The 26,662-nt window shown below is 50.1% G+C and overlaps 1 protein-coding gene and 1 long non-coding RNA gene across 2 annotated transcripts; one reads left to right on the top strand and one right to left on the bottom strand.

The window, feature by feature from the left end:
- Positions 1 to 6,804: 6,804 nt before the first annotated feature.
- PRF1 (perforin 1) lies at positions 6,805 to 12,828 on the top strand. Its single transcript, XM_047761858.1, has 3 exons — positions 6,805 to 6,936; positions 8,336 to 8,878; positions 10,053 to 12,828. Exons 2-3 carry the CDS (start codon positions 8,340 to 8,342, stop codon positions 11,179 to 11,181), a joined length of 1,668 nt encoding a protein of 555 aa, XP_047617814.1. The 5' UTR covers positions 6,805 to 6,936; positions 8,336 to 8,339; the 3' UTR covers positions 11,182 to 12,828.
- Positions 12,829 to 14,333: 1,505 nt separating this feature from the next.
- On the bottom strand, positions 14,334 to 25,472 carry LOC125116800 (uncharacterized). Its single transcript, XR_007132427.1, has 3 exons — positions 25,288 to 25,472; positions 24,860 to 25,012; positions 14,334 to 15,045 (listed from the first exon to the last, which is right to left on the bottom strand). It is a non-coding gene; the product is annotated as an uncharacterized LOC125116800 (long non-coding RNA).
- Positions 25,473 to 26,662: the final 1,190 nt, after the last annotated feature.

The following is a 26,662-nucleotide window of genomic DNA, read 5'->3' as shown; positions in this document are numbered from 1 at the left end:
TTGGAGCTGTAGTTGCCAGCCTACACCAGAGCCACAGCAACGTGGGATCCAAGCTGCATCTGCAACCTATACCACAGCTCACGGCAATGCCAGATCCTTAACCCACTGTGCGAGGCCAGGGATCGAACCCACAACCTCATGGTTCCTAGTCAGATTCGTTAACCACTGAGCCATGACGGGAACTCCTATATTACCTAATTTTAAAAGTCAATGTTTAAATAGCAGATTAGACAAAGCTAAAGCCAGAATTAGTGAACTGAAATAAAGAACTGGAAAAAAATAATGAGAACAAAGTTCAGAAAGACAAAAAAGTAGGCAATAAAAAAGAGTATAACAGACTGGGAAGACAGAGTGAAAAGTCCTATTATACGGCTAATTGGCATATGCCACCAGGCAAAAATAGACAGAATGAGGGAGACGGACTATATGAAAGGATAATGCTTAGGATGTTTTTCAGGTTGATGAATGATGGGAATCTTCAGCTTCAGGAGGAATAAATCCCAAGCAAGATAAATTAGAGGACATTCATATCTAGATAACATATTTTGTCATCTAAGTTCAAAAAATCAAAAATGAACAGATCTTGAAAACAGTCCCTCCCCCCTCAAAAAAAGACAAATTCTCTACAAAGGAATGACAATGAAACAGAAGCAACAACAGAAACCAGAAACAGTGAAATAACCGCAAAGTGCTAAGAGATGTCAACCAGTAATAACATCAAAGTATCAGTCTCCTGAAATTATGATTTAATATCAAGGGCGAAACAAAAACTGAAAGCCTGTGCTGCCACAAATGCTTAATGAAAGCACTTTTAATGGGTGCACGTTCAGAAAAAGGAAAACTGGAGTTCCCATTGTGGCTCATCAGATTAAGGTCGCTGTGAGGTGCAGGTTCTGAGGATCCGGCATTGCCACAAGATGCAGCTTGGATCCAGTGTTGCTCTGGCTGTGGTGTGAGCCACAGCTACAGCTCCAATTCAGCCCCCGGCCCAGGAATGTCCATATGCTGTGGGTGCAGCCATAAAGAGAAAAAAAAAGAAAAGAAAAAGGAAAAGGAAAATTATTTCTAAAGGAAGCTCAGAGATGAAAGAATAATGAACAAAGACATTGGTAAATGCGGAGGTAAACATAAGCAAACTTTGGCTGAATCAAGTAATAGTACCAATGACTAATTTAGTAGAGGAAAAGTAAACAGAACTAGAAAAAATAACCCTCAGAATAAGCAAGGGTGACTTTTAGATAACAGTATACCAAAGAGAACAATAGTAAACCCAGGGAGATGTTAACCTCCAGATGGTGACCTAGTCCATCATACCTATTGCATATTTGTAAGTTGTTAAGAGATCTTTAAAATTCCATCACAAGTAAAGGAAGACTCTGTAACTAAGTATGGTGACAGATGTTAACTAGACTTACTGTAGTGATCATTTCACAATACACAAAAATAGCCAATCATTATGCTGTACACCTGAACCTAATAATAAAGTTCTATGTCAATTATACATCCATTTTTTAAAAAAGATTGAAAATTAATGAACTAAGGATTCACCTCAAGAAGTTAGAAAAAGATCCATTTACAGCAACATAGGTGGACCTAGAGATTACCATACTGAGTAAGTCAGAAAGAGAAACAAATATCATATGATATCACATATTAAGGAATCTAAATTATGACACAAATGAACTTACCTACAAAACAGAGAACAGACTTGCGGTTGCCAAGGGGGAGAGGGGAGGGAGAGGGATGGATTGGGAGTTGGGATTAGTAGATGCAAACTATTATAAACCAAGTGGATAAACAATAATGTCCTGCTGTAGAGCACAGGGAACTATATCTAATATCCTGTAATACACCATAATGGGAAAAATATGAAAAAGAATATATATGTATGTATACCTGAATCACTTTGCTGTGCAACAGAAATGAACACAACATTGTAAATCAACTATATTTCAATAAAGCAAATTTTTTTAAAGATAAAGAAGTTAGAAAAAGAACAATAGGAGAAGCCCAAAGAATACAGGGAAAAGGAAGGAAATGAAAAATATCAGAATGAAATTAACAACTTAGAAAATAATGATACAACAGAGAGGATCAATAAAGCCAAGAACATATATTTTGAGGACAGTAATAAAATACATAAAAATCTCTAATAAGACTGATACAGAAAAAAGAGAAAAACCATAAGAAAAATTGTAATCAAAAAGGGGTCATCACTACTGATGCAGAAGGATTTTTTTAAGAGACAGACTGTTGTAAATAACATCATGCCCACAAGTGTGAAATTTTAGACAAACAAGAAGGTTTCCTAGAAAAATGTAACTTGCCAAAACCGATACCAGAAAAAAAGCCAGAAAACCTGAATAAAGCTATAACTATTGAAGGTATGGACCTTGTAGTTACAAATCTACTCATCGACAAAAACTGAGTGCCAAGAAATTGGCACAACATTGTAAATCGACTCTATTTTAACAATTAAAAAAAAAAAAGACTTTGCTACACAGCAGAAATTGGCACAACACTGAGAATCAACTCTATTTAAAAGAAGAAAATTTAAAAACAACTGAGTGGCAGCCTTCCACAAACTCTGCCACAGCATGGAGAAAAATGGAAAAACTCTTCAACTCCTTTCATGAGACTAAGTTATCACCATAACTCAAGCATAACTGTGGGTAACTCATTTGAGGGGTAAGTAAAACCGCCAAAGTGTCACAAATCTGTATCGAAAAGGGAACAAGGAAGGTTCGATCACAGGATGAAGGGAACAAAGCCTGAGACTGCACTCTGGATCTCTAAAATATGCCCAATAAGTGCACTCTAACCATGTGATTTGTTAAAGGACTTCTGCTTTTATTACAGTTTGTGAATGCAGTAGGTATAGCTCATGTAAGTAGATGGCATCAGAATCAATACCTTCCTCACACGTTCTGTGCCGAGTATCCATGGAGCTTTTTGGCAAGAGGAAATATCTTGTAACCTTAAAAATATATATATTAAAACCTTATCCTTGCCGCAGGTGTGGCCATTAAAAAAAAGAGAAAGAAAAAAAAAGCATATCCACATGCAAAACAATGAAGTCAGAGTTTATATATATATAGATAGATAGATAGAGAGATAGATAGATAGATAGATATATTTTTGTTTTCTTTTTACAGCCACATGTACAGCATAAGGAAGTTCCTGGGCCAGGGGTTGAATCAGAGCTGCAGCTGCCAGCCTGCACCACAACCATGGCAACACTGGATCTGAGCCACATCTGTGACCCACACCGCAGCTTGCAGCAATGCCAAACCCTTAACCCATTGGGAAGGCCAGGGATCAAACCCATATCCTTACAGAAACAATGTCAAGTCCTTAACCCACTGAGCCACAACAAGTACTCCCTGAGTTTATATTGTTACCCAGACCTAAAGGTAAAGCTAACTATAAGACTCTCAGAAGAAAATATAGGAGTAAATCTTCATGACCTTCAGCAGAGACTTTTAGATACAACATTAAAAACATAAAAGAAAAAATAAATTGGACTTCATCAAAATTAAAAACATTCATGTTTCAAAAGACACCATCAAGTGAGTAAAAAGACAATTCACGGAAGGAAATATTTGCAAGTCATATACCTGATAAGCATCTAGAATCTAAAATATATAAAGACTTTGTTTTGGAAAATAGAATTATTTTCCAATATGCTAAATAAAATAAAATAACATATATAAGAACTATTATAAGTCAACATAAAAAGACAAAACCCGAGTATAGCACAGGGAATCCTGCCCAATATTATGTGTGGTCTACATGGGAAAAGAATCTGAAAAAGAATGGATGTGTGTACATGTACAACTGAATCACTTTGCAGTACCGCAGAAATTATCACATTATAAATCAACTATACTTCAATCAAACTTTAAAAAATGAAAGAAAAAAAAAGACAAAACCCAATCCAAAAATGGTAAAGAACTCTAGTAGACATTTTTCCAAGGAAGATACCCAAGTGACCAGTAAGCAAATGAAAACATGCTCCACATCATTAGCTAATGGGGAAATCCAAATCAAAACCACAATGAGACAACACTTCATACGCACAAGAACGGCTGCAATCAAAAAGTAAGATAATAAGGAAATGGAGAAATGAGGACCCTTACATACTGCTGGTGGGAACGTAAAATGGTGCAACCACATAGGAAAACAGATCCTAGAGAGTTACCATAGACCCATCAACTCCACTCCTACATATACCTGAGAGAAAAACATACGTCGACACAAAAAACTTATACACAACTGTTCACAGCAGTTCATTCAAAATAACCAGTAAGTGAAAACAACCCAAATGGCCATCAACTAATAAGTGGTTAACCAAATGTGTTATGTCCATACTACCGAATATCATTCAGCCATGAGAAGGAATGCAGTATTGATACATACTACAGCTTGGATGACCCTTGAAAATATTCTGTTATGTGGAATAAGCCAGATACAAAAGCCTATAAGACTTAATTAACATGCAATGTCCAAAATAAGAAACTCCTTAGAGACAGAAAGTAGACTGGTATTGGGGAAAATGAGCAGGGACAGCTCATGGGTACAGCGTTTCTTTGGGGGAGCAATGAAAATGTTCTAAAATTGACCGTGGCGATGGTTGCACAACTCTGTAAGTTGTTCTAAAACTCACTGAATTGTACACTTTAAATGGGTGAATAGTATGGTATGTGAATTCTATTGTCGTTAATAATAAACCATATAGATGGTGTCTGGAAATTGCAACTTATATCTCTGAGGAAAAACTGTGCTTAAAACACAAGTTAGGAGTTCCCGTTGTGGCGCAGTGGTTAACGAGTCTGACTAGGAACCCTGAGGTTGCGGGTTCGGTCCCTGCCCTTGCTCAGTGGGTTAACGATCCGGTGTTGCCGTGAGCTGTGGTGTAGGTTGCAGACGCGGCTCGGATCCAGCGTTGCTGTGGCTCTGGTGTAGGCTGCCAGCTACAGCTCCGATTAGACCCCTAGCCTGGGAACCTCCATATGCCACGGGAGCAGCCCAAGAAATAGCAAAAAGACAAAAAAAAAAAAAAAAAGTCAAGTGCTAGATTGCAAGAGGAGAGGACAGCTGTCATCAGTTATTCAGGCCAAATCAGTTGTAAACTTGGATGTCATCACAGCTCTTTAACGGACCGCCACCTCCTCCCCACCCCACCAGCATCTCCCAAACATTAGCCACTTCATACACCAGGTGAAAACTGCTAAATGCATATTTCATCATTAGGAATCTAAGGATTCTTAGAAATGCCACTATGTCTAATCACTTATGATGGAGCAAGATAACAGGAGAAAAAAGAATGTATACATGTATGTGTAACTGGGTCACCATGCTGTACAGTAGAAAAAAAAATTGTATTGGGGAAATAAGAATAAAAAAAATTTTTTTTAAAGAAATCCCAAAGTCCTCCTTTTTATTTTATTTTTTATTTCATTTCATTTCATTTGCTTTTGAGGGCTGTACCCGCAGCATAAGGAAGTTCCCAAGCTAGAGGTTGAATATGAGCTGCAGCTGCCAGCCTACCCCACAGCCACGCCAGGTCTGAGCCACGTCGGCGATCTACACCACAGCTCTCGGCAACGCTGGATTCTTAACCCACTGAGCAATGCCAGGGATCGATCCCGCATCCTCACGGATACTAGTCTGGTTTGGTTCGTCGCTGCTGAGCCATGACAGGAACTCCCTCCCTTTGATTTTACAGATGAAGAAACCAACCTAGAAAGGAGTTAAAGCTCTACTGCCAAGAGTCACACAGCAAGTTTGCGTCAGAGCTGGGCTTAGAACCTGTCTCCCCTACCTTACGTTTCTCTTCCTACAGATTTTCCACAGGGTCCACACCCCTCAAAGTTGTCAAAACTCAAGTCCCCACAGCCTGGGGGCCCGAGTTAGGCCTCGGATGAGGCCGGAAGGCAGTCAGGAGGCTACAAATTCTGGAAGAGGGAGGAGGGACCCTTCAGGGAGGAGATGGGGCTGGGTTTTGAGAAGACAGCTTAAGGCTCAGTTCCTGTAAGAGCAGGGGTGCAGTGGTGGGCCTAAACTCAAGGGATGAGCCATCCCCTGGTGTCACACGTGGTCTGGGGCCTGTGGCTATTTTTTCCTGTCACTTACGCCATCAGAGGGTGAACTCATGAAAACAGCCCCCCCACCCCAGCCGTCTCCACCTCAGACCAGTAAGATTCGGACCCCCAGATGTTACCTGTGAGTCAGTCAACCCATGGAAACCTCAGCTAAGTCAGAGGGTGGAGAAGACCCTGTGCCCTGGTCCCACCCAACAGGGTCACAGGGCTGCCTCCCCCCCACCCCCCACTGTGGCTGCAATCACAGCCCAGGACTAGGGAGGGGGCTGGAGACGGCAGGGCCACTGGTTCTCCTCACAAAGTGGGGAGTGGGAAACCCTGTCCCAGGGTGTGTGTTTGGGGCCCAGAACCCGCCCTGGGCTGGGATGCAGGTGTGGGCAGGAAGTGGGCAAGGGGGGTTGAACAATGTTTATTTTCTCCCTGCTGCTCTGGGAGGAGGGAATGCGCAGGTGCTTGAACACCCAGGGAGGACCAGGCACCCTTCTGAGCACTGCCTGCATGATAACTCCCCTGATTGTCACACCCCATGGGGTCTAATACCTGCCTGGCAGATGAGCATCTGGCCATCACTGCTGGCTTCCTGAGAGGGCTGTCAGCGGGCCGGATGAGGAGGTGAGGACAAGGTGGGTGCTGGGGGAGGCAGGGGGAGGGAAGAGCAAAGGGGACTCGTGACCACAGTTGGGGGGCGGGGCAGGAAGCAGAAGTGAGGAGAACTGTGGCCTGGGTGATGAGCTATGTGGTGAGCCTTTCTAGGGGGCTGCACTACCATTTCAAGAGCCTCCTGCCAGGAGAGAGGGTGACTGCCTAGGAGCAGCTCAAAACAGGACTCCAGGTAAGGGGGAGGCAGGAGGACAGGGAGGCTGGGAGCCCCTGGGTAGGGACAGACAGAGGGCTACTCCATCTGGGGAAGAGCCTGATGGAGCAGGAAGTGCCGTGAACCAGAAGACGAGACACTTGGGTCCAGATCGCAGTCCGTCACTGATTGGGTGGGCAGCCTCATACTTACCCCGGGGCCTCAGTTTTCTCTTATACAACATGAGGTTCGAGGACACAGTCTTTACGGCCCCTTCAAGTGCTGACAGTTAAAGCTAAGAAAGCTGGAAAGAGGCCTTTGGGAGATAATATGATGAAAGTCAGGATGGAGATGGAGCCCTTTAGATCAAGGTTATAAACTGCGCTGGCCCCCTAAGTGGGCGAATCTGAGGGCCTTCAAAATCCTCTCCTTCTCCTAAAACTCCACCACTCAAGCCAGACCTCTGGGAAGGGCGCAGAAGGCTCCAGCTTGACTGCAGGGGGAGGTTCCTGCTCTCCATATGCCCCCGAGGCTCAGACAAGCTGCTGTCCCTGGCAGGTGTCACAGGGCAGAGGCCTCTGAGGAACTCAGTTTGAACAGAGGGTAGAGAGAGGGGATTCCAGATCATAAGCAGGCCAGGTACGTCTCCAGAGCCACCTCAAATTGAGGCAGAACCTTTGAGCTTTGTTGTCCGATGGTCAACAAGAGGCAGCTCACAGTCACTGCCAGAATCCCGCAGAGCGTGGCAGGGAATGCCAAGGAGGAGATGGGCATCAGGGGAGCAAACCAGACGGCCCCTCCCTATACAGGATCTAAGGGCATAGGTGCATGGGCAGCTTTTAGTCTAGAATTCAGGCTGATGTTCTTCCATGAACCCAGAGAGAGGACCCCCAAAGGGGAAATGGGGAGAGCAAGGGTGATGCACAACCTCCTTTCTTTCCCAATTCTGTTAAGGGCTCAATGGGAGGGAGGGAGGAGGGGGAATGAGAGAGGTGAGATGGGAAATGCATAGCTGCTTCTAGGGTCTGATGCTTCTCCAGAGTCCAGGCTTCCCTAGAGTCCCCAAATTCCTCTCCAAATCCTTCAATAGCTACTCCCGGTCCCCTCCTCGGCAAGCAGAGCCTCCTCCCCAACAGCAGTAGCCGTGGTCCTGGGGACAAAGCCATATATCTAGATTCCCATTTGGCCTTAAATAAGGACATTCTAGCAAGGGTCTCCTCCTGGTTGTGTGACCCTGGGCAAGTCCCTTCCCCGTTCTGGGTCCATCTGTACAATGTAGCGGGTGGACCAGGTTAGTAGGGGCCGTTCCAGCCTGACATCCAAAGACTCTTAGAGATATCTCATTCCATCCCCATTCCATACACCCTGAAAACCCATGAAGGAGCCAGCCATCCTCCATGGCCCAATTCACAAGACCAAACGCCCCCTGTCTCCGCAGCTCCATGGCCTCCCCAGTGCTCCTCATCAGCATCCTCCTCCTGCTGCTGCCCACGCCCGCCCCTGCCCCCTGCTACACGGCTGCGCGCTCTGAGTGCCGACGCAAACTCAAGTTCGTGCCAGGTGCCTGGCTGGCGGGGGAGGGCATGGATGTGACCAGCCTCCAGCGTTCACGCTCCTTTCCGGTGGACACACAGCACTACCTGAGGCCCGACGGCACCTGCACCCTCTGCCAAAATGCTCTGCAGGGGGGCACTCTCCAGCGCCTGCCCCTGGCGCTCACCAGCTGGCGCGCCCAGGGCACCAGCTGCAAGCGCAAGGTGCTCAGAGAAGAGGGCCGCTCCACCGAGGAGGTGGCTAAGGAGGCAGCCAGCAATATCCGCAACGACTGGCGGGTAGGGCTGGACGTGACTCCCAAGCCCAGCACCAATGTGCAGGTGACCGTGGCGGGCTCCCACTCCCAGGCAGCCAACTTCGCGGCCCAGAAGACTCACCAGGACCAGTACCGCTTCAGCCTGGACTCAGTGGAGTGTCGCTTCTACAGGTGAGCGCTGGGGGTGCAGGTGGAGGACTTGAAAAAGGCGTGGGAAACTCCAAGTGGTCTGGGAGCCCTGGAACAGTGGGTGGGCACCCAGAGGCTGCTTCCACCGGGAGGAAATGGCCATCCTGGTGCTCATATACCTTCTCCCCTGAGACCTGATCTGGAAGAGCCCAGGGAGAGAACAGGTGAAGGGAAGAAGCAAGGCTGTGCTTAGAGCCCCCAACCAGTGCCATTCAGGTCTACTGGGCACCCAAGCCCCTCTTTCCTGGGCTTTGCCAGCCTCCTGTGGACAGGAGACCAGGTAGGGTCCTTCCTGTCCCTGGACCTTTTTCATTCATTCAAGCATTCTTCATCTCTGCCTGGTCAGCCTCTGTGCTGGAAATTAGGGCTACAGGCCAAACAACAGCAGCCATGCCCCCAGCCCTCGAGGACCGAGGCGTTGTGAGAAATGCACTGTCTCCATGGGGCCCAGAGTCACCCACTCTGATTTCTCTCACGGGAGACCATACTTCCCACAGAGTGAGACAAGGTACCTCCTGCTTGCATGGTCAGAGCTGTCAGTAGGCCAAGGGACGGACAGACAAAACCACAGGACTAGCTTTCAAAGCCAGAGGGATACCATCAGTGCAGTGTCATCGCTTTTAAAATTAGAACATAAAAAGGAGGAGTTCCCATATGGCTCAGTGGGTTAAGGACCTGAGACTGTCTCTCTGAGGATTTAGGTTCCATCCCTGACCTCACTCAGTGGGTTAAGGATCCAGCGTTGCCATGAGCCATGGTGTAGGTCACAGATGCAGCTTGCATCTGGTGTTGCTGTGGCTGTGGCATAGGCCGGCAGCTGCAGCTCCAATTCACCTCCTAGCCTGGGACCCTCCATATGCCGCAGGTGCAGCCCTAAAAAGAAAAGAAAAAAGAAAGAAAAAAAAAATCTTTTTTTTTTTTTTTGGAAAAAGGCAAAAATACCTATACAGTCCCTAGGTCACCACAGAGCAGTGGGCAGGGTGGGTTTCCCTGATGCTCAGGGGTTCAGAGCTTGGGCTTTAGAGCCAGGCCACCTGGGTTCAAGTCGTAGTCCTGACACTTAATGTGACCTTGGGCAACTCTGAGGAAGCTACTGAATGGGGAAAAACAGTACCTACCCCTGGGCCCATCTGAGGTTTTTCTCTCCCCTGCACAGTTTTCACCTGGTGCACACGCCCCCGCTCCACCCCGAGTTCAAGAAGGCCCTCAGGACGCTGCCCCCCCACTTCAACACCTCCACCGAGCCCGACTACCTGAGGCTCATCTCCAGCTACGGCACCCACTTCATCCAGTCCATGGACCTGGGTGGCCGCATCACGGCCCTCACTGCCCTGCGCACCTGCGAGCTGGCCCTGGAAGGGCTCACATCCAAGGAGGTGGAGGACTGCTTGTCCGTCGAAGCTGAGGTCAGCATAAGTGGCCGAGCCAGCTCCTCGGCGGCGTACAAGGCATGTGAGGACAAGAAGAAGCAGCACAAGATGGGGTCCTCCTTCCACCAGGCCTACCGGGAACGCCATTCTGAAGTCCTTGGGGGCCGCCACACGTTCATGCACGACCTGCTGTTCGGGAACCAGGCTGGGCCCGAGCAGTTCTCGGCCTGGGTGGCCTCATTGCCGGCCAGCCCCGACCTGGTGGACTACACACTGGAGCCCCTGCACGTGCTGCTGGAGAGCCAGGATCCGCGGCGGGAGGCGCTCCGGCAGGCGGTGAGCAAGTATGTGACGGACAGGGCGCGCTGGAAGGACTGCAGCCGCCCGTGCCCCCCAGGGCAGCGGAAGAGCCCCCAGGACCCATGCCAGTGCGTGTGCCATGGCTCATCGGCCACCAATCAGGACTGCTGTCCCCGGCAGAGGGGCCTGGCCCGGCTGGTGGTCATGAACTTCGTGGCGACGGGTCTGTGGGGAGACTATTTCACTGCCACGGACGCCTATCTGAAGGTCTTCTTTGGCGGCCAGGAGCTGCGGACCAGCACCGTGTGGAACAATAACCATCCCCAGTGGATGATACATCTGGACTTCGGGGATGTGCTCCTGTCCACGGGGGGGCCCCTGAGGGTACAGGTCTGGGATGCGGACTATGGCTGGGACGATGACCTTCTTGGCACCTGCGACCAGACTCCACAGTCTGGCTCACACGAGGTGATGTGCGCCTTGAACCATGGCCACCTGAAATTCTCCTACCATGCCAAGTGCTTGCCTCACCTGACCGGGGGGAAGTGCCTGGAGTACGCCCCCCGGGGGCTTCTGGGGGAACCTCTGGGAAACCGGAGCGGGGCAGTGTGGTGAGGACAGCGGGCCCCCAGAGGACCAGTGTCCTGGACTGACAGGGTCTCACGCAGGGACCCAGGAACTATCTTCATATCCCATTAGATAGCTGGAAAACTGAGGTTGTTTTATTTTGTTTTGTTTTCAATGAGGTGGCTGATTTTACAGGGCAGCCCTGAGTCTCCCTGTATGAATTACCTTAGCTTTTCGATATTCCTGAGCCCCAGAAATGAACGGGGGCTGGGCCACGCCCTACAGCCACTGCTACACAGTCCCCGGCTCAGGTCAGGAGCTGGGCAGAAGGCCAAGAGGCGGCTCCCACTAGGCCGCCTGGTATCACTCACCCCATTCTCTCGCAGCCCTTTCCAGCGTGGTCAATTCTTCACCATATTTGATCTAACCTCTCTGGCTCCAGCTATGGTTTGCTCTATTCCCTTTGCCCAGCAATTTTGCCTCTCAAGACAAATCCAGGGCTGTCTTGACCTGTCTCATTGTGTACATAGCCCGACAAAGGATGAATAAATGTGATGTGATAGTGACCATGATGGTGGTAGTTGAGGCAGAGAGGATGAGGACCAAATACAGCCCTTGACATAAAGTTCTAGCAACCCTACCAAGCAGAACAGGTGGTTCACCCCTGGGGAAAGGCAGGTGGTGTAAATAAACCTTTTCCATTTTTGTTGGAAATGGTGGGGGCGGGGGAGACCAAAAATATTTTACTTTGCTCACAACTCTCTGGTTTGAGAAACAGAAGCATACACTCAGTGGTAAATGGCCTTGGACATGCAGCTCCCCACCGGGAGGCAATAAGGAATGGTGAGGACTATGGTGAACTGAAAGACACATGAATTATCCAGCGGGCACAGCGACAGCTCTGCACCAGCCAAACACAGGCACACATCCCAGGCAGGAATGTGAGCCCAGTGCTACCGGGTCTTCTAATTTATTAAAGTAACCAGAAATCCAGATTTGACTTCTCAGTGTTGACAATTCATTTCGCTTTGTAAAAATAAACCAATTTGGGCAAACACAGTACAAGCCAAAGAGAACACATATGCCAACCATGTTTGATCCAGAGCAATCTGTCTGAAAACTCTATAATTTCAACAAAATCCATCTGCAGGCTGAACAGCTCCCTCCTGACCCATAGTTCTAGGGGAGAAGGCAGTGATTCCAAGCAGGTGGTGTCTGAGGGCCTCCTGGCCTTGGCATGCAGGCAACTGCAGCACAGGTTATGACATACAATGAAATAGTCCTTGTTTCATGTGCCTGGGACACAGGCCTCAGAACACAGGGTTGGCGGCAAGATTCAGGGCAGCCTCCCAGACCCGGTAGGATTTGGTTGTGGAGGGCCACTGTCACAGGGGCTCAGAGTAGCTGGCATGGCCCTCCCGACTCTCTTTGAAACTCGCTACAAATTAAGCCCTTTGAGGCCCGTGTGGACCCAGATGCTCAAAAGCCCAGCAGTGACATTACACTGACCCTGAATCCCCCAGTGAGGTGAGGTGGGGAGGGGTGGCTGGCAAGTTCTAGAAGTCTGATCGAAACCACTATTCTTATACCTTTCCGTTCACAGCCCTACACACAAACAAGAAAAAGCACAAGAGAAATCACAAAGCGTCACCCTGGCTACTGCACTAATTGAAAATAAACATGGAGGAGTTCCCATTGTGGCTCAGTGGTAATGAACCTGACTATATCCATGAGGATGCAGGTTCCATCCCCGGCCTCACTCAGTGGGTTAAGGATCCGACATTGCCGTGATCTGTGATGTAGGTCGCAGATGCAGCTCAGACCCCACATTGCTGTGGCTGTGTAGGCCAGCAGCTGCAGCTCTGAATCAACCCCTGGCTTGGGAAATTCCGTCTGCCATGGGTGCAGCCCTAAAAAGATGAAAGAAAGAAAAAAAGGAAGGAAGGAAGGAAGGAAAATAAACATGGGTATGACCTTACACTCAGGGAAAGCAGGCCCAGGGCAGGCCTGGCTCTGGGAACAGCCCTTGCAAGAGATGTGAGTCTTAGTCTAGGTCCCACATGGTCAGTGACCTCCAGCAAGTCCCTCTGCTCTCTGCGCTTTGGTTTCCCTGAAGGACACTCTTTGTTTTATTCCCGGGGCTGTGTGGGAGGGGCCCATGAGCCTTTCTGGAAGGTCAGTGCTATAGAAGAGGTCGTGGAAGGTCATCTGGCTAACCCTCCTGGCTTTGCATTTAGGCAAACCGAGGCTCAGAAGAAGGGGTCTGACTGTGGTTGCAGAAGTGAGTGGCCCCGTGTGAATCGTGGGCACTTCACTCTGAGCACAGCTTTGGAGAGACCAGTGGGACGAGGCCAGGAGGGCCCTTGGGGAAGGTGTGGCATCACCAAGAAGGAACAGCCCGTGTAGTGGAGGGGCAGCTATGGAGCCCTTGGCCCTAACTTGACATATTCATTGACATTTCATTGTCACACTTGAGGTCCCTTGTTTGTTGGGGAATTTCCTTGCCTGATGTCTTCCATCAGCTCCCCAGGTCTCGTCCTCACCCTTCTCCACCCTGCTCTGGCCTAGACGCGGGCAGATCTGAGCCTGTGCGTTGGTGGGTGGGAGATTGGCAGGAGGGAGGCGGGGACAGCACAGGGAATAGGCTGTGGGCCTCTCTCAGGGTCTCTCAGTAACCCCCCCATCCCTCAGACTTAGGGACAGTAACCCCGCCACCACTACTAATTCTGAGTCACTGTACAGCTTGCTACATCTTTGTAAAAAGGCCCTTAAATTATCAAAATTTGAATATACTGTTGGCTTTGGCTGTGGTCTAAATGTTTGTGTCTCCCCACAATTCAGGTTCAAATAGTAATTCCCAAGACGATGGTATTGGGAGGTGGGGCCTTTGGGAATGATTAGGTCACAAGGGTGCAGCCCTCATAATGGAGATTAGTGCCCTTATTAAAAAGGCCCCAGAGAGAGCCCTGGCCCTTGCCCTATGGGAAGACACACTGAGAAGGTGTCTCCTGTGAACCAGAAAGCAAGCCCACTGAATCTGCTGGCACCTTGATCTTGGACTTCCAGCCTCTAGCACTGTGAGAAATACATTTCTGTTGTTTATAAGCCACTCTGTTTATGGTGTTTTGTTACAGCAGCGTGAACAGACTGAAACATCTTCCTACAGGGACCCTTACAGCACACTGCCCATTAGTCTTGGTGGGAAGCAGAACCACCTACCCACCCCCACCCCGCCCCCAGAAGCTGAAAAGCCCGATTCTTGCTTTTCCAACTTCCTTTCCAACTAAGAAAGGACGTGTGACTGGGTCTGCCTGTCGGAGGCAGCTGGCCCAGGTGTGGGGTCCCTTCAGAAGCAGATGCTGAAACCGGATGTGAGTACAGGTAATTGTGTGGGAGGCAATCCCAGGAAGCCCAGTAGGGAAGAGGGGAAGTAGGCCAGGGGAGTGAGAGTGGCCCACGAAAGGGGAATGACCTGGCAAGTCACGGCTGTGGGCACCCAGAGCCAATGAAGAGAGTCAGCCCGGCTGGGGTGGAGGGAGCTGAGTCCACACAGCTCCTCCCATCCATCACTGATGAAGGGCTATCTTCTTTTTCTACTTATTTCATCCAGACTCGGCTTCTGTTTCTGGCAGCTAGAAACCCCTGTGATGACTCCCTCCCCATCTTCTCCCTCACGGTTCCAACACTGCCATCCCCTTTCCCAACCATCCTCCCATCCCATGCTGGTGGGCTCGTGTCCTTAGAGCCACCACTCAGGTGTCCCCAGAGCCTCCCTCCCAAAGGCATGGAGCACAGAAGGGCAGGGACCACTCACGGATTCCATCATTCCCAGGTTACTGAGCACCTTCTTGTCAACCGGGTCCTGGGGCCAGTGAACAAGCTGCAGAGCATCTGTCCTCTTGTGGCTTGTGTCTGATGGGGAGATGGATGTGGGCACAGAGGGAGATTCAGGGATCAGGGTGGGAGCTGGGCTGGACTGCTTCCCGCCTCCCCCCCCCCGCCACCTCTCCCCACCCAAGTGATCTCTTCCGAGGCTTGGGGCTGGGTTGACAACAGCCCAGTTTTTGTTGTTGAAGCAGTTGCTACAGAGCCTTCCTCTCCCTTCAGACACACTTCGTGGTCTCTGAGGTGTGGCCCCCCCAGCTATTGTGGCGGCCGCGTCAGTGTCTCTGACGTATGTGAGCAGAGGAGTATCTGCTGGAGGACAGCAGCGTGGGGGTGGGGAGAGCAGGAGGGGAGGGGCAGGGCAGGCTGTGAACTCTCTCTACAGTCATCTGTGTTCCCCCACCTGTCACCAAGGCCATTCACCTCTGCCTCCTGACATTTGTCCCCTTCTGCCCGTGACCACAGCATCTCTAGCCCAGGCCACCACCTCTTGCTTGGACTAGTCTTCCTGTGGCCTCCTTGCCAATCTCCAGGTTCCTGTCTGCCCTTCATGGTCCCTCCACCCGACAGCCACAACGGTGCCAGCACGCTGCCCATCCCCCGCTCAGCCCCACCTCCAAGCTGGCCCTGCATCTCTGCCTGAGAGCCTGTGCTGGGGAACAGCCTTCAACTGATGGCTCATGGGAGGTGGCGTATTGATACCCCAGCTCCCTCCTCCTTATGGTCGGGGGCAGGGGCGGGGGTGGATTGCTCTGAGGGACACATAGGCACCGGTCCCCAGGGTTAAGCTCCAGCACTCACAACAGTGACTTGCTCGACTATACCTGCTCTTTGGGCCGGCCCCCTTCCCTGTCTCAATCCCCCACTGCCCTACTGGTATTTTCTGGAAGCAGCTCCCACATACACAACCTGTTTGCAAATCCCTGTCTCAAGACCCACCTCTGGGAAAACCAGCTAAGATGCCCCTCTGACCACGTTGTTGCCTTGCTTAAAACTCTTCATTGGTTCTGTGTGGTTCTTGGGATAAAGTTCGACCCCCCTGATGTGACCCACAGGCTGACTTCATGCTCAACTCTGCCCCCGCCAACGAAACCCCGCTTCACTGAGCTTGCTGATTCTTCTGTTGGTCACACTCTCTCTAGCCCTTTACACGTGCTGCCTCCTCTTTCAGGAACTTTTCTTTTCCTCCTCAGCCTTCAGGCTTCAGCTTCAAAGGCGGCTTCCTGCAGGAAGCCTTCCATGGTCCCCTGTACCCTGCACCCATAATCCTCATTTTTCCCCCATCACAGCAACATGAGACCAAGGGCTATTTCTATCAGGAATCTACTAGTCTGGCATCTGACATAAGTTTGATGCTTGAAAAATACTGAAGGGATGATTAGATGGATGGATGAATGAATGAATGAGTGAAACCTACCAAAGAATCTTCCAGCCTCTGCTTGAACTCTCCCAGAGACAGAGAGCTCATTACCTCCAAAGACAGTTGTTCTACATGCGAAGGTTTCAGCTATGAACTGTCGTGTGACCCAGAAACCTGCCTCCTTATAACGTCCAGCCCTGGTCGTGGATCAGGGATTCTAGCGTCTCAATCTCGAATCCCGTCTCTGACTTGGTTGGGTAGAAGGATCACTAAGCTGATTCCAGTGCAGGCAGCAGCTGGCCCTTACTCCTCCTCCTGCAACAGGGACACAGAAGCTCCACACAGTGCCCAGGTCAAGGCGGACGTGGACTGGGTCGGCCACCCTCCTCTCTGTTAACTGACAGTAGAAGCAAGGAATCCCTCGTGGAAGAATTAAGTCACCAACTAAGTCAGTTCCAAATGGGGCAGCTCTTTCTCTGGGCACAGCTGACACCCCCTTGGCCTAGGCAAGTTGTGACCCCAGAAGGGCCAGGGGTCCTGCTTATGGGGCTCCTCTCCCCCACTCCTGCCCACTTCCCGACATGGTCCTTTCCAGCCAAGCCCCACAACCTAAGTATCCCCACACACAGGCAGGGGCAGACCGGGCATCTGCCTGGCTTTTTACTGTTAGGGAGGGGGTGGGGGGAATGGGTGGGTGGGTCTGGTAGAGCTGAGACCGTGGTCACAGGTGAGATTCTCATGGGTGGCTAGACTAGTGTCGCACAGAAAAAGACAAACCTCTGTCACAGACAGGACCCTTGAGAGCAGCCAAAGACTGACAGCTAACCCAGGCCATAGATGAGAGGATCACGGCCACAAGTTTACCCCAAACTAGCTGTAGCGACTTAACCATATGAAGCTTGAATTTGATCCAGCCAGTTCTCATTAGTGTATCACACTCACATAAAACTACCTCCAGCCTGCCAGTCCCCAGCTGTCAACAAGGAGCTGCTAGAAGAATGATTTCTGCATGGCTTTCCAGCTGGGAGGGGCTGGGCCCTGACACTCAGTGGGCATGGCCCAAGGTCACGACAGCCCGGTTGCCCCAAATCTGTTGGGTGGGCATACCTCACAAGCACTGCCTTCCCAGTACCTGGAAGAAGTCCTGATCCACTGGCCCTTCTCTTTCCAAAGACCAGATAAGCAACCCCAGCCTGTCAGAACCAGGACAGCTGCTGCTGTTTTTCAGGCCATAATGGCAATCTGTTTACCACGCAGCTCTGACTGCACATCTGGGCTTATAGTTCATCTCCATAACAGCTAATTCTCTGTTTCTCCTTAAAAGGACCATGACATCAGCGTGCTGGCAGGATGCTGACTTTTCCCCTGGGAGACCCAACCCCCCCACGAGATCAACCACCATAAAAGGAGGCTGGCCCCCAGGAATACATCTGTGTCTCCCTTTCCTCTGATTTTTTTTTTTTTTTGCCTCACCCATGCCATATGGAAGTTCCCCGGCCAGGGACTGAATCCAAGCCACAGCTGCAGCAATGCTGGATCTTTAACCCACTGCACTGTGCTGGGGATCGAACACACGTCTCCACAGCAACCCGAACCTCTGCAGTCAAATTCTTCACACGCCGTGCCACAGCAGGAACTCCTCTCTTTTTGCTTTATTCACAGGGGACCCTCACCCTGCCTCTGGTGGGAGGCAGTCACTGAGGACACCACTGCCACCTCCACCTCCACCCGCCCCTCTCCCGCAGAAACGTGGGGCTTCTTTGGAAGGCATTTTTCCAAGTTGCAGTAATTGAGAGACAGCACTGTCTCTTCACGCTTCTAAACTTCCCTTTTATTTTTCTCACTAACAGCACAAGTGAAATACGAATAAATCACATTTCTTGAGGGCTTGTCGTGTTTTAAGAGCTATATGCGTTATTAGCTCATTTCATGTTCCAACAGCCCCACGAGGCCGAGGTAGTCAACCCCGTTTTAGGGATGAGGCCTCCCAGGAAGCTGGGGAACGTGCCCTCACATTTGCCCCAAACCTTCTCCAGCCACCCCTCTGTAGGACTCCCGAGGTGTGGAGAGGGTCTTTGGCACTGTCTCCCTCATGTGGCACCTGCACAGACTTCCCAACCATCTTCAACACAAGGCCTTCAAGTGGCTGAAGAGGACCTGCTTTGTGGGGATGGTCTCAGGAAGAGCAATCTCCTCATGCCACTGCCACTCACTTTTTTTTGGCTTTTTTTTTTTTTGGTCTTTTTAGGGCCATACCCACCAATCGGAGCTGTAGCCGCCGGCCTAGGCCCCAGCCACAGCCCCGCAGGATCCGAGCCGCATCTACGATCTACACCACAGCTCACGGCAATGCTGGACCCTTAATCCACTGAGCGAGGTCAGGGATTGAACCCGTGTCCTCATGGATGCTGGTCCAGCTCATTAACTGCTGAGCCATGACCAGAACGCTTACCACTCGCTTTTTTTTTTAACTTGATAAACTATACGGAGCATAATATTTATCATTTTCACTCTCTGAAAGTACACAGTTCAGTGGCGTTAAACACAGTCACGATGTTGTCTGAGCATCACCCCTTATATACCTGGAATTTTTCATCATCTCCAAGAAAAACTCTGTACCTGTGAACAATAACCCCCACCCCCAGCCTCTGGTACTTATTCTGTTTTCTGTCTCCATGAAATTGCCTACTCCAGGTATCCCACAGAAGTGGAAGCAAACAGTATTTGCTTTCTGTGTCCAGCTTCTTTTACGCCACCTAATGTTTTCAAGGTCCACCCATGCTGGAGGCTGTGTCGGGAGCTCACTCCTTTCATGGCTGAATAATATTCCGCTGCACAGATATATCACTTTGTTTATCTGTCGATGGACACCTGAGTTGTTTCTACCTTCTGGCTATTGTGAATAATGCTGCTATGAACATTGGAGTACAAGTTTCTTTTTGAGTCCCTGCTCACACTTCTTTTCTATATACATCGAGGAGTAGGGCTGGCGGGTCATATGGTTCTATATTTAACTTTTGAGATACCACCAAACTGTTTCCTGCAGCCTGTCCCTGGCTCCTTGGCTGGCCTCTGCCTTGACCTGCTTGTGCCTCTATTCCCATCTGTCAAATCAAGGCTTGAACAAGATCCAACTCAGCTCCCCAGCATCAGGGAGCCCATCCTCACACCCACTGCAACGCCAAGCCTTCTTCCATGAAAGACCCGGCTCTGCCCACCATTCCACCCTCCCCTAGAGCTCCCTGCCAGAGCAGTGGCCCTGGGGTTGGGGAGGTAGGCGAAGGGAAGACAGCTGAATGGGTGGGCACTGTCACGAGGCTTCAAAATGCTCTTGCCTGGCACTGTTTCATTCTGTCTCAATCATCTCTGCCTCCCTGCCCCAAGTGGGCGTGGCACCTAGTGGGTGCTCAACAGATACTGTTGAATGAATGAGCGAATGCTGGCAGGACTATGAGCTGAGGGAGGTGAAGGGGAGATAATGAAACTGGCATGGGGGAGGGAGGGCGAACACTGGAGCCCTACTCCTGGGAAAGAGAGCTGAGAAGAGCTCTGGCGGTCCCTCCAGTCCAGCCTTGGCTCCTCCCTCCTCAACACCCCCTGCCCCTTCCCCACGCAGAAAGGCCAACTACACCCCAACTCTTCCTTCTTTTACCTAAAAACAATTTGAGACCCACTGTGTGGGGAGCCAATGTTTGGGAGGAAGGGACTTCCAACCAGAGCCGACCAAGGTGCCCCTGCCCTCACCCACAGGTGCATGAGCGCATGATAAATGCCAAGATGACGTGAGCCCTCAGGGTTTCTGGTGTGTTTTTACCTTCATCGACCATTTCTTAAGGGCCTACGGAGGGACCCGCCCTGTGTAAATACACATGATTTCATTAACTTGTCCAAAGAACCCCACTTTACAGATGAGGAAACGGAGGCTAAGAAAGGTTTGATGACTTGCCTGAAGTCTCCCAGTTGCTTAGTGCTGGGAAAGGTAAGATTCGAACCAGGGGTTCTGCTGCCAATGGCCCTGAGTATGTCCTGCTCCTGCTCCGAGGCCACACCCAGCCCAGCTACCACAGACCTGAAGCGGTGCCCAGGCACCTTCTGTCACCCCACCGCTCCTGGCCAGGGCACAGGGGTCTCATTAGGGTCCCTTCCCTCTGGCCCCTCAACCTCCACTCTGTACCATCTTGCATTAAAGGCTCCTGGCCCACCCCAGCTGCCCCCTCCATCCTCCACAGCATTTGGAAATGACTCTCCCAGCTGCCCATAGCTCTCCAGGGGCTAGAAGAAGGGGCGCGCTTGGTGTCCCTTTCGGGGACACTCACTGAGCCAGACTCCCAGCTCCCAGGCCCACCCTCTGGACCAGAAGAAGGTGGGGAAGGCTGGTGGGGAATCTCGGGGAAGCTGAAGGGAAGGTAGGGGACACACACTTACTGGGCATCCTTGTGTCAGGCACTGGGCTGCTCTGTCACTCTAACCCCCTCGGCTGCCAGGCAAGGACCCACAGGCAGGACAAGAGGGGGACGTGCTCAAAGCCATGCAGACTGGCTCAGAAGGCCCCACTCCTCATCAGCCACTCCCTTCCATTCCCAAGGGCTCTCTCCTCTCCCAGAAGGCCAGCTGCTAAGGGAGCAGCCAGATGCCAGAGGCAGCTCAGGGGAGGGACCTGGGGACAGGACTCCAGCTTGGCTAGACCACCCCCCCCCTCCCCTTAAAGAGCAAACTGGGCAGAGGAGAGACAGAATGACTGTGTTTAAGCTGGAGCCGCCAGTCTAAACATAAACATCTGTTTATGATTTCAAAAACAAAACAAAAATACGGTTCGCCGAACCAATTCACAGGGCAAATGACATGGTAGGAGATTCTATAACTTTGTTAAGAACGTAGACTGCTTTCAAGTCCTTTGGAAACCATTTAAAACCATGTAAATGTCTTATTAAGCAAACCGTGCAAATTAGCTTAGAAACCATGAGTAAATCCCTCAGGATTCTTATCCGGTACTTTAAGCAGGTGCTGCAGGGGCCCCAGCTGGGTCAGACGGTAGCTTAGCCTTGGTTTTCAGCTGTAGCATATCTGAAAATAACACTAAGGCTTTCCTTGAAAAGGCTGAATGATTTAGATGCTCTGGGCAGTTCCTCCCTAATTATGTTCCCCCAATGGTTTCCAAAAAGCATTTGGTTTGCTTATTGTTTTGTTGTATCAGCAAAATGGGCAAAAGGGCCTTTAGTGGTACCATCTGGAGTGAAGAGCGTTCCCACAGTCCACCCAGAACAGATAGGTACAGCAGGCCACACCCTTGCTCACTCCGTGGCCTCGAGCAAGTGGGTTCCCCTCCTGGTCCACATGCAGGTCCTCGCATCACCTGGACATGCTAACAGCTAGATCAGTTCGAGATCCCAAATGGGTCCTCCCTAGGAAAGGGCCGGATGTGGGAGCCCCCACAGACACGTGGGGCGCAGCAGCATCAGGAAGGGGTCCCAATGAGGGTTGAGGCCAGTCCTGCCGCAGATCCCACAGGCAGCTAAGGAATCTAGCCTGCAAGGCCAGAGGGGTCAGGAGCAGGAAAGCACCATCAATGCCTTTTAGAGACACAGAAACTGAGGCTGGGAAAGTTGAAGCAATCTTTCAGGCACGTGTTAGATAGTACCTGTCACTCAAACACTCATGGAGCCTACTGTGCGCAGAGCTGTGCAGGGACAAGAAGACACACCCTGCCCCTGCTCTGCCGCTCTCACCTCCCAGCTGAGACCTGCTCCTGCTGAGGTGGATGCTCCCCCTCAGCACACCTGCTCTGGAAAATCTGTTTATGAAGACACGATCCTGCCTGTCCTCAGCCAGGGAGCGTGGGGCTCGCTGGAGAGCATGCCAGCCACGGCCCTCATGGGGAATCTGAGGCAGGAGGGACCAGCGGTTGTCCAGAATGCATCAGCCTAGGACAGGAAGGAGGGAGACAGGGATCCAGGCAGCCTGAAGGGAGTGGGGTCATCTCACATGGCCACGCACCCCTCGTGCTTCCTTTCTAAGAGAGTTATAGACAGGAGGTTGCTCTGGCCACTCAGAGTCTGTATTTTTCAGATTCTCATCCAAACCCCTTGTGAGAAAACTTAAGCCACTGGACCATGACATAACCGCCCCATGTGACCTGAGTTCATTCCCATCTTGCACGCCCAGTCACCCTCAGTCATCCTGATGGAAATGCCATCAGGGATCCAACAGAACCCATGCCTGACCACCTCAGGGAGCGCCTTTCAGAACACTCTGCAGCCACCAGGACACAAGCTCTAAGTGGCTGCTTCTCTGTGAAGGAAAGGCTCCCAAAAGTTGATGCAAAATGATATTGCAGGGCACAGTGAGCAAAGTAACAGTTGTGTAGCATGTTAAAGCCACACCATCTAATTGAAAGGCCTGTCAATTTTATCCTCCAAAGAATTTGTCCTTCTTATTTGGAAGGGTTAAAATCATCCTTTTATGATATGGTAATGTTGTGAGCATGGTTCATTTCTTTCTTTTTTTTTTTTCTTGCTTTTTAGGGCCACACTCGAGGCATATGAAGTTCCCAAGCTAGGGGCTGAATCGGAGCTACAGCTGCCAGCCTACACCACTGCTACAGCAACACCAGATCCCTAAGCCACTGAGCAAGGCGAGGGATCAAACCCGCATCCTCATGGATACTAGCTGGATTTGTTTCCGCTGCGCCACAAAGGGAACTCCCGGTTCATTTCTTTTTAATGGACCAACTTTGCAAAAATTTGCATCCTACCATTCTTTTGAAAATTCTCTTTGTCTCTGCAGTCAAAAAGCTGAGGAACCACTGGAGAGAACACATAAAAGAACCCCCACCCACACTGGGGGCGGGGAATCACAGTTTTTATATTTGTTTTGAGAGCCTGATATAAACTCTGGATCTTTTCCTAGAAAAGTATTTAAACACAATTTCACATATAACTTCAAGACTGAAGCCCATGGAACCCTCAGTGAGAGAAAAGGAAGACAGGCACCATGAGCAAGTGCCTGGCCAGGCACTCACACAGCCATAGAGGCTCTCAGGAAATGAAGTTTCTGTCTGTCTCCAGGCTCTGGGTTAGTGGGTGGTACCAAACCAGATGCTTGCATGGATCCAGAGAGGAAGGGAAAAGAAAGAGCACTGGGCAGGGAGTCAGCACTCTGGCTCTGGCCCTGGCTCCCTACATGACCTTGGCTATCAATGCCCCTCCAGCCTCAGATCCCTCCTTTGCTAAGTGAAGAGGGGTACGAGCCCCCTTTAGGTATCATATCCCTGGAGTGAATGAATTTCCAGCAGTGACTGCCATATTCCAATAGTATGAAAACACTCACCAAATCTTCATTCATTCTTTCTTTTAAAAAACATTTACTGGAGGAGTTCCTGTCGTGGCGCAGTGGTTAACGAATCTGACTAGGAACCATGAGGTTGCGGGTTCGATCCCTGCCCTTGCTCAGTGGGTTAACGATCCGGCATTACTGTGAGCTGTGGTGTAGGTTGCAGATGCGGCTCAGATCCCATGTTGCTGTGGCTGTGGTATAGGCAAGTGGCTACAGCTCCGATTCAACCCCTAGCCTGGGAACCTCCATATGCCGCAGGAGCAGCCCAAGAAATAGCAAAAAGACAAAAAGACAAAAAAAAAAATTTACTGGAGTTCCCGTTGTGTTGCAGTGGAAACAAATCCGACTAGGAACCATGAGGTTGTGGATTGGATCCCTGGCCTCATTCAGTGGGTTAAGGATCCAGCGTGGCTGTGAGCTATGGTATAGGTAAAGAAGCAGCTCAGATCCTGTGTTGCTGTGGCTGTGGTGTAGGCCGGCAGCTGCAGCTCTGATTCAACCCCTAGCCTGGGAACTTCCATATGCCACGGGTGTGCCCCCCAAATAACAAAACCAAAAAAACAACTAATGCAATGCCCCAAAGCAATGTGTGAAACCCCCCTGCAGGCATTCAATAAATAGAACTCTCTTTCCCCTTCCCTGGGAAATGCCAATGTCTTGTGAATGATCAATTTATCAAACATTAACTGACCACATTCTGTGTGCCAGGCCATCACAGACCTTGAAATTCAAAGAATGGTCACTCCCAGCCCTTCCTTTAAGGAACTCAAGTTAGTGGAGGCACACACAGTCGACGGACAACTTTGTGAAAGTGCTTTTGAAAAGTGGGCACAGGGGTGCGGGGCTGTTCACACAATTCTTCCAACTTTCCTGTGGTTTTGAAATTTTTCACAATGAAACCTTGGAGGCAATGTGGGCACAGCATCTTGAGAAGTCAGAGCCCTTTCTCTGGGTATCTTGAGGGCACTTAGATCATGGTGGTCAGGAGATGTGACTCAAGCTGAACTCGAAGCAGAAGGAGCAGTGGGTGAGAGAAAGGGGGGAAGGCGCGCCAGGCAGAGGGAAGAGCAGAGGGAAATTCTGGAGGTGTCCCTGGATCAAGGTGCCTGGACTTCCTCCTTTGCCAAATGAGGACAGTAGCATGCCTACCTCCTCGGGCTGCCATTGAACTACTGGAGGTGACGACATCCTCGGAGCGCTTGAAGGAGGGCTGTGCTGGACATGGTCTGCTTGTCTCCCCCTCAACTCCCCATCTCTGGAAGCAGACCCACCCTGTGGAGTGGACCATGTCACTGGGACTCCCTGCAATCAAAGGAAGGCACTTATCAAAACCAGAGAACAAGAGAAGGGAGACGTCAGGACATCTGTGCCCCTCCACCAACCCCAGGCTCAGGGATGCTGCTCTGGCCCTGGCTGTCCCCTCCACAACTCAGTTTCTGAAGACACCCACAGAAGGCTCGGGTAACACTGTGCTGCTCCCTCGTCCCTTCGGGTCTAGGGGCAGATACCGCTTCCCCCCTGTAACCAGTTCCTGAGCACCTCTCATTCCAAGCTGGTTCCCTTAACCCTGCCCATACCTCTGCAAATGGTCCTTTAATTAAATCATCTTTGCAGTGGCGCTGAGGTTGCCATTGTGAGCTGAAGTTTGGACTTGCCATCACCTCTACCTGGAGTAGAACATGAGCCACGGCAGCTGCCAACCCGCAGGCACCCTGCGTGGAGCTCAGGGTGGAGACCAGGAGTGAGGCACTCTGTGCTCTGGGAAAACTGGAAAAAACAGGTGTTTAGATAGTCAGATATTTTCAGGAGAAGATTGTATGTGCCCAATTCTTGCATCTCCTCATATCTAGAAAAACACTAAAATCCTTCATGGTGATGTCTGCTCCTTGTGACTGGTAGTCACCTTCAGGAGATCAGCAACAAACTTTTGTAAGATGTGTGTGTGTGCTGCATGCACTTCCCCCTCACCTTGATCATCTCCTGATAGTCCCCCTTTTCCTCTTTGGGTGGTATTTCAGCCCAGTCTGTAGTTAAGGATTAAGAATGTCAAGGTCATCTGTAAATGCAGTCACCTCCAAGGGTGAGAGCAGGTGAGCCCTGCAGGCTGTGAAAACTTCGGATACTGGCCCAGAGAGTGGAGGCGCATATCAAAGGAATGATTTCAGTGAGCCCAGGTCTCTTTTGTTCCTGCTCTTGGCCCTTTGTTGCAAAGACTCCTATATATCCTAGTTCCTCCCTCACTGCCTGGGCACAAAGGTTTCTAAGGGCTCCCTGAGATGCTGTCTCCTGGGCCTAGGTCCTCATTTCACCCCAAATAAAACTCTCAACTTTCAGGTAATGTATTTTTTTTAGTCAACACCATCTATTCTTCGTCAGGACCCTAGTTTCTACAGGGCCTGGTATATAGTGTGAGCTATTTTTATATAAATATTATGTTTAGGCATATGTTCAAGTTCCCTCTGTCAACCCACAGTCCTCAAAATGTCATCAAGAATATTTATTTGGGGGGAGTCCTCATTGTGGCGCAGCAGGTTATGAACCCAACTAGTATCCATAAGGATTCGGGTTTGATCCGGGCCTCACTCAGTGGGTTAAGGATCTGGTGTTGCCATGAGCTGTGGGGCAGGTCATAGATGTGGCTCGAATCTGGCATTGTTTCGAGTGTGGTACAGGCCGGCAGCTATAGCTCCAATTTGACCCCTAGCTTGGGAACTTCCATATGCCTCAGGTGTAGCCCTAAAAAGTAAAATACTACTACTACTACTACTAATAATAATAATAAAATTATTTCTTAAGTTCAATGCCAGAATTGAATAATAATAAGTCAGAAATAATGAGGAATTCCTGATAGACAGATGTTGATGGAACCTGATAGGCAGGGGAGATGACAGCCATGCAGGTGAATGCCTTTGAGAGAAGATAAGTTTTAAGACAGCTTTCAGCTCAGATGCC

This window comes from Phacochoerus africanus, chromosome 15, assembly GCF_016906955.1.
Source record: "Phacochoerus africanus isolate WHEZ1 chromosome 15, ROS_Pafr_v1, whole genome shotgun sequence".
In the NCBI taxonomy this organism is placed as follows: domain Eukaryota; kingdom Metazoa; phylum Chordata; class Mammalia; order Artiodactyla; family Suidae; genus Phacochoerus; species Phacochoerus africanus.
This window is presented reverse-complemented; position numbering and strand designations above follow the sequence as displayed.